The 15318-nt window shown below is 47.1% G+C and overlaps 7 protein-coding genes across 7 annotated transcripts; 4 read left to right on the top strand and 3 right to left on the bottom strand.

The window, feature by feature from the left end:
* Positions 1-19: 19 nt before the first annotated feature.
* Positions 20-1573, top strand: BT62DRAFT_1000703 (uncharacterized protein; the record flags this gene model as incomplete). Its single annotated transcript, XM_043176664.1, has 8 exons — positions 20-86; positions 152-219; positions 297-423; positions 516-608; positions 711-841; positions 905-1078; positions 1338-1414; positions 1462-1573. The coding sequence occupies 8 exons, from the start codon at positions 20-22 to the stop codon at positions 1571-1573; spliced, it is 849 nt and encodes a 282-aa protein (XP_043044954.1).
* Positions 1262-3294, top strand: BT62DRAFT_1039610 (galactose mutarotase-like protein; the record flags this gene model as incomplete). The annotated part of the gene is made up of 9 exons (XM_043178412.1): positions 1262-1695; positions 1750-1803; positions 1857-2013; positions 2068-2399; positions 2447-2524; positions 2584-2710; positions 2757-2936; positions 2992-3099; positions 3149-3294. Exons 1-9 carry the CDS (start codon positions 1633-1635, stop codon positions 3292-3294), a joined length of 1245 nt encoding a protein of 414 aa, XP_043044953.1. The 5' UTR covers positions 1262-1632.
* Positions 3295-3572: 278 nt separating this feature from the next.
* On the top strand, positions 3573-5814 carry BT62DRAFT_1039572 (galactokinase gal; the record flags this gene model as incomplete). The annotated part of the gene is made up of 8 exons (XM_043178411.1): positions 3573-3765; positions 3843-4126; positions 4183-4341; positions 4398-4489; positions 4609-5084; positions 5137-5388; positions 5441-5599; positions 5652-5814. 8 exons carry the CDS (start codon positions 3573-3575, stop codon positions 5669-5671), a joined length of 1635 nt encoding a protein of 544 aa, XP_043044952.1. The 3' UTR covers positions 5672-5814.
* Positions 5802-7342, bottom strand: BT62DRAFT_978227 (uncharacterized protein; the record flags this gene model as incomplete). Its single annotated transcript, XM_043189332.1, has 5 exons — positions 5802-5930; positions 5981-6156; positions 6210-6570; positions 6631-7040; positions 7174-7342. 5 exons carry the CDS (start codon positions 7340-7342, stop codon positions 5802-5804), a joined length of 1245 nt encoding a protein of 414 aa, XP_043044951.1.
* A 1821-nt stretch (positions 7343-9163) lies between these two features.
* BT62DRAFT_927153 (uncharacterized protein) lies at positions 9164-10020 on the top strand. The gene is made up of 3 exons (XM_043185187.1): positions 9164-9308; positions 9363-9549; positions 9600-10020. Exons 1-3 carry the CDS (start codon positions 9257-9259, stop codon positions 9799-9801), a joined length of 441 nt encoding a protein of 146 aa, XP_043044950.1. The 5' UTR covers positions 9164-9256; the 3' UTR covers positions 9802-10020.
* BT62DRAFT_1039542 (Clavaminate synthase-like protein) lies at positions 9890-11831 on the bottom strand (the record flags this gene model as incomplete). The annotated part of the gene is made up of 11 exons (XM_043178410.1): positions 9890-10293; positions 10352-10464; positions 10517-10579; positions 10630-10801; positions 10851-10932; positions 10990-11097; positions 11152-11228; positions 11290-11342; positions 11397-11439; positions 11493-11724; positions 11769-11831. The coding sequence occupies 11 exons, from the start codon at positions 11829-11831 to the stop codon at positions 10184-10186; spliced, it is 1116 nt and encodes a 371-aa protein (XP_043044949.1). The 3' UTR covers positions 9890-10183.
* A 226-nt stretch (positions 11832-12057) lies between these two features.
* Positions 12058-15274, bottom strand: BT62DRAFT_984561 (MFS general substrate transporter). The gene is made up of 25 exons (XM_043189867.1): positions 14822-15274; positions 14677-14769; positions 14599-14623; positions 14542-14547; positions 14458-14480; positions 14399-14407; positions 14279-14350; positions 14192-14225; positions 14050-14143; positions 13906-14000; positions 13808-13852; positions 13709-13757; positions 13597-13662; positions 13428-13543; positions 13334-13379; positions 13269-13279; positions 13088-13223; positions 12962-13026; positions 12831-12914; positions 12709-12781; positions 12604-12653; positions 12542-12555; positions 12464-12493; positions 12369-12415; positions 12058-12312 (listed from the first exon to the last, which is right to left on the bottom strand). The coding sequence occupies exons 1-25, from the start codon at positions 14872-14874 to the stop codon at positions 12170-12172; spliced, it is 1479 nt and encodes a 492-aa protein (XP_043044948.1). The 5' UTR covers positions 14875-15274; the 3' UTR covers positions 12058-12169.
* Positions 15275-15318: the final 44 nt, after the last annotated feature.

The raw sequence follows: 15318 nt of genomic DNA, 5'->3' as shown, positions 1-15318 counted from the left end.
ACATTTCACATGGACGGTAATGCTCGTTGTGGTTGCACTTCAAGAGGTTTACGTGTCGACTAAACTGGATCCTGAAAAAACGCCAAGTAAAATCTTTCCGATTTATTTATACACATTTCCTGAAAGTCGAAATTTGTACACACTCATGCAGGGGAAAATGCGTTAAAGATTGTGGTAAAGAATGTTTGGATAAAATTAGGTGGTCAAGATGTCGAACTTGTATGATCACTGAAGGGCAATCAGCACAGAGAGACTCTGGAAAGTGTAATTCAACTTTCGACAACTGAAGTCGTCAGAAGGGAGGAGATCGGGACGACATCCGGAAATTAACAGAGTACGACAAGAATGGGAACTTCACCGGCAAAGGCCATTTTGCGTTCGTGTCTCGACTCTCGAGTGACAGCAGAGGTGCTCTCAGTGACAGTGAGTGATTCTTCTCTCCTTTTCAACAGTAATAATATATTATAATGTCCCCTTGTTCAATGATTGAAAGCTGACATCATCACTTATCCTAGGCTTTCCTGTGGAACGTAGAAGTGTTATATATGGTATCGAGCAGTTCACGATTTACTCACGACGTCGATTGGCGCATTTTGCTTGTCTCCGAGGTAAGCCACAGCTGGAAAGAACCACCGATTCGTTAAATAGCTTAGCGTGCACGACATAAAATTGCACATGTCCACGATTCACATTCGACGTGATGACTTCAGCTCAACCGGAATGTCTTTCCATGTACCAATGTTGGACGCTCTCCACTCCCTCCCCTTTCCTGAGAACGACGTCGGCGTTTGCATCGTGTTTGGTTATATCCACTCGAGACGGTTCTTCTGAGGCTCGGCAGGTCTTGAAATTATGCTATCTGCAAAATGGGCTGGTACCAAGCTGCTGATTCACTTCAGCATAGGCAGGAGCCATAAGCAATCCGATGCTTCCCTCCCCCCTGCACTACGAAAACGCTCCTCAGGACTACTCTTCTGCTGCTTTCATCCATTCTGGACCGGTGTCTGCGCCCAACAGCTCGATCAATAACTGTAACAGCTCCTCGGTGACAGTTTCAAATATCAAGCCAATCTCAGCGGTCAGTGGTAGAGTATGTCAAACTCACTATCTTCCTGGTCGTGGTTCTGACGTGGACCTATGATATAGCAGCCATAATCACTCTAACTAAGTCTGTTACAACATTGAATTGCAGGTCTGACGGTTATCAGTAGGTGAATAAAAATACTTTTGCACTTCCATCATACTCACTGTCTTATGCAGATGAGATGCGTGATGGTGGTTTCTCACACTGAATTTCGTGTTGCACTACCGACTACGGGATACTGGCCGTACAATAGTCGGTTGCTGCACGCCATGGCTGGCGGTGGAATATCCAGTTTTTATTCCCGATGAAAGCTCGTTTTCAGGTACACCCGTTGGTCATAATAAAAGCTGCTCCCATTGACGCGACATCGATACAAGCGCCGATGATCCGGCTTTGCGAGATAATGATTCTCCGTCTAGTTTGCGTCCACTCCGATTCGCTTCAACTGAACAGCTCGGAAAAACGGGCCGGCAAAAAAGTGTCAACTGATCACTCCGTAGTGAGAGAATACATCCGGCTTCCTTCGTTGCTGGTTTGCTCCGACTACCATGACTGGATTTACGCCGGTTTTGTTAACTCTGCCCTCATTCACCCCTTCGCTTGCGGTTGAGGTAATTTTTGTCCAGTAACCTTATAACCGTGATTACTAACTAACCCTGGAACAGATTCTTCCTCACGGCTTGACAATTCATCGTTTCATCATACAAGCTGACGGACGAGTGAGTTTTTCCCTCAAAGTCCTTCTAGCCATGGTTCGACCTTTTCGTACCAGACCCATGACATCGTGGTAGGCCCAGAGGCGCCTGAAGACCATATCACCCAGAAGTATACGAACACCATCATTGGTCGTTACGCCAACCGCGTGCCTATAGGATCACATAAACTGCAGCGGAATGGATACGAAGCTATTCTTGTCGCTCAGGCGAATGGTTTGTCTCCCTCGTTTCCACTGTGGTTTCCAACTTAGCAACTATCCGCCACAGAAAACGCCAGGGTGTCTCTGCACGGTGGTCCAATCGGATTTGATTCGCTCTCATGGACGCTCCTTTCTGCAGACACACCACCCACACTTTTCTCCAAGGCAGAACTCGGACATTTTCCGACGGAAGAAAATAATTCTCATGCTGTATTCCGTTTGGTATCTCCGGACTCCGATCAAGGCTACCCAGGTGAGCTCACTGTTGAGGTTTTGGTTGCCCTCCTGGCTCCAGAGCCTCAGGTGACAGAGACGGGCAAAGAATTTGATTTGGGGAGCTTGGTGTACGTGTACAGAGCAAAGGTGAATAAAGGAGTGACTCCAGTTAATTTGACGCAGGTGAGTGACTGTAAATGTGACGCGGCTTATATACTCAAGAGATGTAGCACTGGGGGTTCAATCTTGATGCTAGCATGAAGGAGCGACCAGGATCTAACGTAAAGAACCATTATTTGACACTGAAAGTACGCGCGTCTCATATTCTTCTGGTTGCGGTGACATTTAGAGGAGTATGATACTGCAGGCCGACCGTATCGTTTCCCGAGATTCGGACAGTCTTCACAGTGGGAGCTATATCTCAGTTACATCGGCACCTGAGCATAATCACTCCGGAAAGAAGATTGGCGACAAGTATCCTGAGCCGGGTTATGGTGGGCATATGCTGCAGCTTCAGTTTTCTCGAGTCTGATCAGATAGCAGATGACTTCTATGTCTTTGAATCTCGACCCATCGATGTTCCCAAGCGTGTACCCATTTCAACGTTCTCGGACGATTTCGACCTTATTAAGGACATCATCACGCCTTCCATGACCCATTCCCCAGTAGCCCGGCTTCTGTCAGACATCTCTGGATTGAGCTTGGCGTTTGACACTAATCGTACGTGTTTTCCTTACCATCTTATCAGTGCTAGGCTTCATATGTTTTGCTACAGAATCCGGGGTGATGTTTTACTCCAACATCGGTGCAGTTCCGGAAAGAGATGCTAGGAAGAAGATACATGGAGGGTCTGGACTCAAAGGCGATGGCCTTGCTCCAGGAAGTGCGTTATTGCCTCCGCTTCTTTGTTCTCCATTAAACGATGCATTCAGCCGCGGCCTTCCTCGAATTCCACGATGTACTGAGCGCATTCCTAGACCCTTCGAACATGGATGGCGAGGATGGCTTGTTAACACAGGATGAATTGTATACTAATTATGTCCGTTGCGATGTGCGGTTCAAGGCGCCGGCGAAGTGAAAAGAATGTGTAATGTGTAGCACAGATGTAATATTGAATCGATGTGCAGGGCTGTAATTTTTTGAAAAATACCTGAAATGACGTCCTTCGTGATTATCACCCTGATCTTTTTCTACGTCCATCTGAAACCGGTCCGTAGCGGCGTGAAATTAACCGCTTCGTAGACTTATCTCTGCACCCCAGTCTACGTTTCTCGAATGGCATGGTGATCACATGGCGACAGTGAAAGCGGAACTTGGAGCAGCATAAATGGATATCGTCTTCCAGTACACCCATCGATGGCTGCCCTAGAACCAATCCCAGTCTTCACCCAGCTTAACGACCTATACGGAAATCTGGGAACGACCATAGACCATGCCGCGAATTGGAATACTCTAGCGGAGGAGTTCCAGAAAAGATTTGGAAAAAAACCAGCGTACATTGCCAGAGCGCCAGGGAGGGTCAAGTGCGTACTTTTTATCACTGTCTTTTGTTGATAGTAATGCTGTTTCTAGCTTGATAGGTACTTGATCGATCTAAAAGGTAGACCATTCAGTGACCGTTGCCAGGCGAACATATCGACTACTGTCTCTTTGGTGTCCTTCCAGCTGCAATCGAGCGAGATATCCTCATTGCATGTGCCCCCAAGACTCATGGAGATCCGGGCTATGTCGTAGCGGATAACTTGCAAGACAAGTACACCAAGCAGGCCTTCAAGCCGTCACCTAATCGCAAGGACAGTGTGTCGAGCATTTCGAGTATAGACGACGAGCAAGTTCACGCAGAGGAATGGCATCTGGAGATCAATACAGCGGAACTGAGGTGGGAAAGTTATGTCAAAGCAGGGTATTATGTATGTCGGATTCTCACATGGGATCCATCTTTGAACTAGTAATGACTTGAATATAGGGCGTCCTCACTAACTATTTTCCTTCATCCAATTCTCTTGCTCAACCTATTCCCGTCGATCTTCTAGTCACTGGTACTGTACCCGCAGGGTCCGGACTTTCATCCAGTGCCGCTATGGTTGTCGCTTCCACCTTGGCTTTTTTGGCTGTCAATGGAAAGGTCTGCCCGCGTACACGATTGGTACACCTTTTCTGATCAGGATTTATACATTCCAGCTGGACGTTAATATCGCAAAGAACGGTTCAAAGAAAATCAGTAAAGGCGATTTGGTGAAACTGGCAGTAGCCAATGAGAACCGCGTTGGTAAGTTTTCGCCTCCTTGGTGCACCGAGAGCCTACCCTGATTCTGTATGATGTAGGCGTGAACAGTGGAGGGTATGCTTGTGTAGACTTGATGCTCTTGATAGGTTCTAACTGATGGACCAGGATGGACCAAGCAGCTTCGGTGATCTGCACCCCCTCCTCTGCTCTCTATATAAGTTTCTTCCCTACCCTGTTCGCATCTCCAGTACCTTTACCCTCCGGTGCCGTCTTCGTCTGTGCAAATTCTATGGTCATCTCAGACAAAGCTGTCGGCGCAAGGAAGGGCTATAACCTTCGAGTGGTTGAGACACTTGTCGGAGCCCGCGTTCTGGCTAGACAGCTAGGTCTGCCTTTAGGTGAAGGAGAGAAAATCACGTTACGCGAAGTAGCTGGACGGCTTGTGGGTGAAACAGCAGATCAGGAAATGAGTATCGAGAAATTGAGTGAGGTGTTAGAAAGGATGGATATGGAAGTAGACGGGCTGAAGCCGGTAGGTCGTGACGAAGGTGAGGAACTTGGCGTCACAATGGAAGAGATGATTCGTATGTCTGGGCTGTCGGAGGAGGAGTTTCACGAAATATACCTGTCTTGGGTTACAGGTATGTGGTGTCGGAGGATCTGGTATCCTGATTGACATCTTTCTTTCTCCAGTGGAGGCAACACATTTCCAGCTGTATAAACGAGCTAAACACGTCTTCTCTGAAGCGCTACGCGTACTTAAATTCCGCCAAGTATGTCTCGATGCTGCGTTGTCACCATCGGAAACTGTCATACAGGCATTGGGAGACTTGATGAACGAATCTCAGACGAGTTGCCGGGATCTGTATGAATGTTCGTGTCCTGAACTTGACGAATTAACCCGACTGGCCCGAGAGGCAGGTGCAGTGGCTAGTCGCTTGACCGGTATACTTTATCTTCTGGACATCTCTTTTGTGAGTCTCACATCATTGATTAGGCGCTGGATGGGGCGGGTGCACCGTTTCGCTCGTTCCAGAAGGACTGGTTGCTGCGTTCATCCAAAAAGTCAAGGATACCTACCCGCCTTATCAAGCCTTGAAAGGCGAGAAGCTGAATGAAGTTATCTTCGCTACCAAACCAAGTAGTGGTGCATGCGGTACGTTGACTCTGATTCTGTGCCCTGCTTCAGTTATTAATTCCTTCTTCAGTATACAAGTTTGATGACTAGTTCTAGTCTAATCATTATAAGTTATATATACAGCAGATGTGCTGTTTCCGTGCACTACGTTAGCCCATTTTCCTTCAGCAATTCTATATGTTGTTCGTTGCAGTGAACAGAAGTCAAGCCTACATCACCTTTAGATGCCCGGACGGCGCGAGGCCACGTACAAACTTTGCGATGGAGGTATGACATGCTCGGGTTTGACGGGCTCTGCTGGTGTCTCCACACCATTTTCCAGAACTCCGACACGTAACATGGAAAGCAGCTGTAGAAGGATTAGCCATAGCTCAACGACAAGCTGAAAACTGGGCGTACATTATGGGCCGCATTTGAGTGGTTGTAGACGCCACCAAAGAAGGCGGGGGTCATGTCTTTGCCTGAACTTTGATTCAGAATGTCCGACCCTCCGGGATGCTCTTTTATGAAAGAGGAGACGTCATGGATGAAACCAGCAATCAAAATGAGGGGACAATTCTTTGATTCCTTTTGGACTAAAGATTGTTCGGTCAATAGCATATATAGAGGATCAATCGTACAGACATACACGTGTCCCAGGTAATGACTGGAAGCTTTTCGGTCGGCGTAGGCCAGGTGATTTCTTCCTGGACGCGTTTGAGGTCTTTCAGCTTCATGGTCAATTGACCCTTCGCGATCTCGTTCCCAGAGAATGTGCGAAGATGATTAGCAAGACCGAGAATTTTGCAAATCGTGATGAACCATTTGGTGGGGTCAAACTGGTACCACCGAATGGCGTTGCGATAGTCCATGGGGAACTGGTGGTGGAAATTGTGATATCCCTCACCCATCGTCACGATAGCTGTAATGAAATGATCTCTAGGAGTCAACCTGTCGTCGAAGGGGGCTGATCCTAGGTAGTGAGCGACAGAATTCAATGCAAAGGTACTCTAGGAAAAATGGGGTTTAGTGAATTGCCAACAAATTGTAGGCGGTATGGGGAGACTGACATGATGAGCGAAGGACATACGGAGCATCGTCGCGAAACAGAAGCCACCTATCCAATCTCCCCAAAAGTATCCAGGTATCGCAGTGGGCACGAGGATGGCCCAGATTGGGAGAAGGAAGAAGTACCACGAATGTTGAAGCTGGAGGAGTTTGTCCTTCTTCAGGTCAGAGGAGTCCACAGCGCCGGAATGCAAGTCGGTGATAAAAACCATCCAGCCGAGGTGGTTCCACCAGAATCCACGGTTAGCATTGTATGGGTCTTTGTCAGTGTCTGTATAGCGATGGTGAGAGCGGTGGGAACGAGCCCAAAAAAGGGCAGATCCCTGGGCCGCGCTCGTACCGGCAGCAAGCAAAAACAGCTGCAAGGGAATAGACGCGTTATAGGACCTATGGGACCACAAGCGATGATAGCCTTAGGAATAGTCAGAGATCGCTTGCAGGTATGAGATGGAGCGACGCGACGAACCGGCCGTAACACCTAAACGGATAAAGGTAAGAGCGATTAGAAGAAATCAGCGGACTGAGTCAGAGCGCGGGGACCATACCTAACATAGAGAACACGTAGTACAGAATCGAAAATGCCGCCGTCGCGCGAGACGAAGGAGCGTAGAAGAATCCCGCTAGTCCCAGCAGCGGTGTGAGTATGAAGACCCAAACGTTGAACCATCGAACGCCGTTAATGGGCGGGAAGTTGTCAAATATAGTGATCCTCATCCTGAACGCAGTTCGCTGTTGAGCAGTTGAGGCGCTCGGTGTAGTATTTGGAAAAAGACGCGTGCTGAGAAATGAGGCCCTCTCAGTTGTTGAAGCTATCTCTCCTTGAGTCTGTGGCCTTTTATCCCCAGATTGCCCCAAAATTTCGCTGATGAGCTCCGTGAAACCCGCGTAATAATCTTTTCAGATAGCATCCATGAATAACTGAATGGCGAATCCCGCACCAACCGTTCTAGCGGGTGAACCGGCGCATCCAAGTTGATGGTAAAAGTGTGATCGATAACGAATTGTCATCAACTGTATGGCAGCGTGTCAAAGTCCATATTTAAACGGGTAAGCGCTCCCGAGGCTTGAGCAGGGATGAATGCGTGCGTAGTAACGAAAGCGTGCCCGAAGCCCAAAAGCCCAAGCCTAGCAACTCTGGTCCAATTTGGAATCGCGGCGACTTAGGTTCGGGGGTCGGGGGCAGATGTTTCTTGCATGCGATTCACGATTATCCTAAAAGACACCATCATGACAAAGAAAGGCTGAACTTTTCTTGGCTTGGATCCAAGAACCATGAACTTGGAATTGTCGTCAAAATTGATGATCTCTATCAACTCATATCCATGATGCAAGGACTTCGGGATCCTGTAAGTCAGTGTTGACCAATCACTTTGTGATCTAGAACTGTTCGCTGGTGCTAATAATAAAAGAATCAAGAGCTTGACAAGTAATGTTTGGATAATCGCGTCGGGCGTCGGTTGTGACCTGCAGGGTGTGTTCCTACGATAAGGGCAGCAAGCATTCAGTGTTGAATACAGTGACCTACTTGTTTAAAACGTGACTGGCTTCACCGAAGACCCAGTATGAGCTGAGAGTTCTCTTCAAAAACATGGTTATCGTTCTTACTAAAAGAACGGGCGGAAAAGAAAGATATTAGACCTGACTCCAGAGGTATGAATAAATGGATTGTCTCGGCCGTAGGGCACCAATTTCCGGCATGGTATATCGTAAGAACCGGGGGCACAGTTCCACTCCGTAGTGATGTGAACAATGTAATGATGTACCCAATTGACAAGACCGGGAGCCATTCACGATGCAGGGCTGCCACGATCTAGAGCAGATGGCACTGAAAGGATTGCAACATGAATACAACTTTCTTTAATCATGCTCCAATTCTTTACTATCAGTTTTCTATTTCAACAGTCTGTTCCCGATGATGCCAGTGCAGTTTAGTAACGTTACTATATACCCCGGGTGATAGGGCATATATTCCGCCGAATAATCCTGCCTGGGTGCGCAAGGGGTGTGAACCATCACTTTAAATACCGCCCAGAGCTCGTTGAGACGGCCTATAAGTGAGTGCAGTGCATGATGAAACATTGGGGTATAATGCCGTCACTTGGGGTTGCAGGCGAACCGTTATAGAGCTGGGGGAAATGCGGGGTCATGTTGTGGGTAGATGTTTGGTAGGCACGCCGAGGCCCGTTGTCCAATCGAGATGGGCCAAAGAGGCAACTACTAAATATACATCTTGGCCTCTTTACTTTTCCGTTTGCGAGTGGTAACTGAACGAAAACTTCGGATTGTCGGCCCGAAGATATTGTGGTGTATTGACATCTATTTCCCTTTGAGGTCCTTGAGACACTGTCCGTCGTCGAATTCTCGCAACAGCGCTCGCGTTCCCTCAAGACTAGCGGTCCAAGCCACATCAAGTGAGTGTTCCCTTGAAACTATGCATATCTGTGTTAGCCATCCAAGCGTTTTGGGAGATCTCGGTTGAGGAATGATGTTGGATGCGCTCTCGAAATCTTGGATGACGCTGATGCTTGTACTTTTTCAGCCGGCATTCTCGTTTTATCGGTGCGGACATTCTCAACCAGAAGAAGTCTGGGCAAAGGTCTGATATCACAAAGTCCTCACTCGGCAGCTATGATTATTTCCAAGGAGAACCGCCGAAAGATCTATGAGAACCTCTTCAAAGGTGCTTTGACTTCCAAGGCACTAACGTCTAGATTTACAATTCTTTTCCTTCTAGAGGGTGTCCTTGTCGCGAAGAAGGACTACAATGCTGCGTCCCACGAGGAGCTCAAGGGCGTTCCCAACTTGCAAGTAATCAAGGCCCTTCAAAGCCTTACATCGAAAGGTTTCGTCAAGACCCGTTTCTCGTGGCAATGGTACTACTATACCCTCACACCTGAAGGCGTTGAGTACCTCCGGGAATGGTATGAACTCTCACTGGTTTGTCGTGTACTTTTGCTCAATCACGTTCAAGGTTGCACCTTCCAGCTGAAATTGTTCCCGCCACCCACAAAAAGGCCGCTAGGCCGCCTCGCGCTGCAACTGTTCGTCCAGGAGGAGGAGAATACCGTGCACCTCGCGGTGACCGTGATGACTACCGCAAGAAGGAGAGCGCTGGAGGAGATTTCAGGCCTTCGTTCGTTGGTGGTGTTGGTCGTGGCGCTCCCAGGGAGTGAGGGGTGGATCTGCGGTTATATCTCTTCCTTATTACAGACAATGCACCTTTGACCATGTCTCAGCTGATTCCAAGGTATCCCAGTCTGACTTGCCGAGAAATTTTCGAGCTGAAATTTTAACATGGCTAAGTTATCCGATGCTTCACAACGGAACCTTCAGGGTGTTCGGGCTCTGTACCAAAAGTACAGAAGCGTATAGTGTTTGATGTTTGAATGCTCGGAAGAGGGAACGTCTTAGTATAATCACGGAAGGTTAAGTGAGGCACTTGGGGTCTATGCAATCGGACGTACAGTTGAGGCATAAAGTAAAGATTCTAAGAATATACAATTCCACTCAGATACGAGTTTTATACATAACTGCTAATAAATCGTAATAGATGAACTACGCGTAATCCTTCTCCTTGAAACCCGGAAGAATGGTGGCTGTCCGGTACGCGATGTTATCCTGGTAACCTTTTGTCCTCTGCCACGTTTGCTTTGCAAAGGTCCATTCTGAGATAATTGTTGCCCAGTTAATAACAGGACACCGTGTTGGGAGGATATAACCGACCTTCCATCGTCGGCACCTTGTGAGCACCAGACTCGAATTGGTTCTGGGTATACCCTTCGCGCTGCAAAACAGGGGATTCCTTGATGGTGGATAGTGTAATGTCATTGTGAGGCCTCCAGAGTTAACATCAACATCTGAAGAGATGGAAGTGGCGGATAGCCGCACCTAGAGAAGTACAACAAACCCAGACGGTCAACATGTTGCTGGTCTTTAGGTGGGACAGCCACGCTGAGAAACGCGTCAGTTAAGGGCTCAAGAAATCAGAGGGACAACTGTACCGGTGAATCGTGCTCTTGACATATCCTCCAGTTAAGAACGTCAACGCGTCGCAGGCATTGACAGTCAACGTAGCGTCCTGCGGCTTCACCCATTTCCACTCATTTGTCGAGTGGTAACGGATCTGAAGCGCCGCAACTGGCTGACGGAATAGGAGTGTGAAACTACCCAGGTCTAAGCAAAGGTTGAGTATACAGCATAAAGAAAGCCGATTAGTATTTACCAGTATGGCCAACTGACCAGTTTTTCACTTTCTTGTTTTCTTCTTCGGTGTATTTCGAATACTTCATGTATCTCAGATGGTCCTGTGGATATTTAAGCACCGTAGTAGACACGCAGACAGTTTATTTCAGAAGCCGCACCTCGCTCTTAGCTTCGTATCGATGTATTTTGGTAAAGTAATCCTCGGGAAGTTCTAATGCAATCGCCAAAAGCACGTATAGAGGGTCCAAGACATCGGTGTGCAAGGACTGAAAAGATGTGTGAGTTTAAAAGGAACAATGATGAAGTTCGTTAAGTCTGACCCTTGCGAATTCCTCAACTTCCTTGATGTGGTCTGCCACAGCCGGGGGGTGTATCTGAGAGAAGTAGCCATTGAACTCTGCAGCGTAGGAAAAGCTTCAAGTTAGGGCAACCTATAGTACGAGTAGGTGAAATCGTACTAGGAATATTATAGATCTCCGTGTGGTCTTTCAACCCGGTTTCAGGGTCAATACTGTAGGTAGGACATCAGGCCAAGTTTTTGAGTGTCGCACAGACTAAGACAAACATCCTGCGACCTGCCGGTACGTAACCATTGAATTGACCCTTGTCTATGAGATGAAGATTATTAGCCACGGTATCGCTATGTATATTGTGGTCTAACCTAATCCTGCAGGTGTATATTGTGATTTCTCCTCCAGTGGGAGATCATAGAAGCGTTTTCCAAGGGCAAACTGCCTGTCTACGCGCTGCTGGGAGATACCGAAGTTCTTGACATAGAAAAATCCCTTCTCACGGACAGCGTCAATGAGGGTCTTTGAAAGCCCCTTCCGACCCTCAGGTGTGTGATACAGGCTCAAGTCGATGGTGACGAGCTCTGCCCAATCCAAGTCTTCCTGTAATAGCACTGTTAAAAGAAAACTGTTCGGCAAAAGCGCACTTGTCGAACCTCCGTCTCGGCGACATACTGAAAGGATCCTAGCTGAGGTGTGGCAACTGGCATCGCGAGATAAGTAAGATGCGCAGTAATAAGGACAGGCATTTATATCGAACAAGTCCTGCGGGTTTCCGGCAAAGTGATCAAGTCTCCGAGTGCATATCAGTGAGGTGATTCAGCTGGACAATCACCTCATCATGAACCGGCATGGTCCTATCTGCCTATGTGTCCGATGTTGGGTGATACAAGTGTTATCGGGATCTTAGAACCGAAATTGCCCATGGCCAACATCGCTGGAATATCACTTTTCTATATTCGCATCCTCTCAAGACATTAGGATTTGAATTTGTGTCCAAAGTGAGCATAGTGGTCTACGCTTGCATAACCCACGAACGGCAATTCCTTCATTCATCGTCATTATCCTTCTCCACTTGTGAAGTCAATGAATTTGAACGTCCGATGTCACTGGTGCTACCTTCTTCCATCCCCTGACGAGCTCGTTTAGCATCGCGGTTTTGGAAGTACAGAGTCGCCAATGCCGCACAGACTGCGAAACCGCATCAGAATTATGAGAATGGTGTATGTGTATGTCTCGAAGCTTACTCATGCCGAAGCTAATACAAGCAGTTGTTACATTACCCTTGAAGACGCTACCACAACATCAGATGGCAACACAAGGTCCAGACGTTTGGACATACCGAGGCTGCTCCACTTGTGGGAATATCAATCTAAGCAGATGTCAGATACATGAGAGGAATTGAAAAGACGGGAATCACATCGGGAGCCAAGCCTGGAGCAGACTGTTAATTAGCATAATGATAGAAACAAACCAACGTACCTGGACTGTATATGCAAAGGTGTTGCAGCAAGCGACAACAAACGATCTCTCTTCGAAGCAGCTTAAATATGATTGGTTACAGTCAGATCGATCCTAAGAACGTACTTTCGTTATCGCTACTGGTAAGCTCATTGGCCCAAGCAAGTATGAGACCGGACAATCCGCCGCCGACGGAGGTCTACAACGTGTCTAGCAGGAGTCATTCTGGATAGCAGGACCAAACGTACCATGTAATAGAAGGCCCAGCGCCTAGCGATGTGAGTGTAAAGGGGTGTCGCTGCAAGAACGATACAGACTATGATGTTCCAAGTCTATGAGCCAGCATGAGATCATACTATTAAGTAATGGGTTTCTTTACCCCAGCAAAAAGCATTGGAGGCCATCGTTTCTCGATGGCGTCCGACCACCATGCATATACCAAAGCTAAAATTCAAGTTTGCGGTCAAACGAGAGTCGGAGGACTCTACGATGTTTGAGGGCGTACTTGTGATGACTTGCACGACATTAATACCGAGAGGATAACAGTTTATTTGGCCAACAGTATATTTTGTATGACTTGTAGTGTTGAAGCTTTTGAACCAGAAGATCATAGAATTTGTAGGGCCGTTGCCGTTATTGAACTAGATCGAAATCAGTGAGATAGAAAGAGAGATGATGCCACTGACAAGAACGTAGACTATAAATCGATCACTTCAGCTGCTCGTAAAATTCCTGAGGTGATGGTACTTACGAGGCACCAGTGTGTAAAGGTGCCAGGTCTTAAAAAAGCCCAAGACCTGGATTGAACCTTAGAAGTGAGCCAAGGCGATACAGAATGAACTTACCTTCGTCTTGGTGAACTTGGTGGGGGGCTTCCTTCCAATTTCGTCCATGCGCTTCCGAGCCAAAAGCAATTGGTGTTCGGTGTAAAAGATGGACGGCTTAGTGTTATGCGGAAGATCTGCACGATGTGTTAGAGAACAAAAATACGACTGAAAGGTCTCGGTGACATACCGGGCATTATCAAGTATCCAAGTAGTGCGATGGGAATCGTGATAATGCCGTCGATGATAAAAAGCCCTACTAGATTCAGTCGCGTCGACAACTCGGAAACCTGTTGACTCACATCTCCAGCCCGCAAGACCGTGAACTCCGTTCAAGCCATTGTAGGCCGCCTGTGACAGTTGAGTGAAAGTATAAACGACATCTCTAGAAATGACTATGCCGTCTGTAAGAAACCACTAAACATTGGCCCAATCGCACTGGCGGTCTAGTAAGGTGTGGAATCAACAAACCCACCCAATCTCGAGATGAAGACCATACATGAAAAATACAAGCACGTTTCGCCAACTCCTCGGGTCTGTACCAACTGCCAATGACGTACTGTATGGCAGGATAGAAGGTCGACTCGGCCAATCCTTCCTGGAGTTTAATCTTCGCACTCAACCGGTGAATGTGTACCCTCACCGACGAAAAATCGTAAAGCACATATATGGGAAAAGTTCTTGGACGTTGACAAGAGCATTGTGAGAATACTCCAGATAATCTCCATGGTGGGAATCTGACAAAGTCTATAGAAAGTACGAGCACAAAGGCGAAGGACACGCACCCACAGTGAAGGCCTGATTCTGGTTATCAGGAGACTGTGATCTGTATTAAGTTCATCTGACAGTAAATAAAACAACTTGACACGCACTTGGAAGGAATTTGTCCAATAACATATCCACAAGTCCAAGCCGTCGTGATGTAGTTATATTCATTTCCATGCCTAGATATAATTAAAGCCGAGTCATTTAACGTGCGTGTGAGAACCTACAAATTCAAACTACAGAAGTATGAGATATCAGCGCTCCAACAACGGAACAAGGAACATACTCTTCTTTCATTCCAGATACGTACTTTGACAAAAAAGTCAGATGAATTTCTGCCCAAGTATGCAAGTAATAGAAGCAAACCCACGGCATTCTTATTCACGCATCAGCATAATTTACTACCATGAATTCGTGAGATACGTACTGTGACATTTTGTTGATCTAAATACGTGCTGACGCAGGAGGTGAGTATACGAAGGCGGGCTTTGAAGGGGAGACTTATTTGCTGAAATACGACAGTGCTGCGTAGGTTAGCAAGCAAGCGTCAAGTTTGCCGAGAAACTTTCGCTCTTCTGGCGACTTGTCCCAGGTGTCCCTATAGATCGGCAGGTCAATAGGTGTCCACATTAAGAAACACAATAACACACCAGATGTAGCTGCGAAGAGATCGCTTCTTGGCATTCAACGATTCAGGAGCCATGACGATCGTGATTCAGAGCTACGTTCTTCAGACGTTGATTTTATACGTCAGGTCCCTTTGACCCTTTATATCAGTTGGCTCCTAACCATATGGACGCAGTAAGGTCATTAAGGTGAAAGTGTATGTTTCTCTGGCAAATCTGCGCTGTTTGAAACATAAATCATATTACTAGGCCTGCGCGCCTTGTACCTGTTGTTCTAGAGACGAGAAATGTAACGCGAGAGATCGAAGAGAGGGACAGCATCCGTCTTGTTGCCATCTGGTCTATTTTCTGTTATCTTTCCGCGGGCTGAAAGATGGGTCTAAGGCGGAATATGCAACAAAACGCGATGATGGCACAAGAAGGCGTGCGCAGGGAACACAAGAATTCGTCATCTTGCGAATACATGATGGAATTTAGGAAAGAAGGACGATTATTGACAAGTGTGTACTGAACGCCTCACA

Source organism: Guyanagaster necrorhizus (assembly GCF_019112545.1).
Source record: "Guyanagaster necrorhizus MCA 3950 unplaced genomic scaffold BT62scaffold_3, whole genome shotgun sequence".
NCBI lineage: Eukaryota > Fungi > Basidiomycota > Agaricomycetes > Agaricales > Physalacriaceae > Guyanagaster > Guyanagaster necrorhizus.
This window is presented reverse-complemented; position numbering and strand designations above follow the sequence as displayed.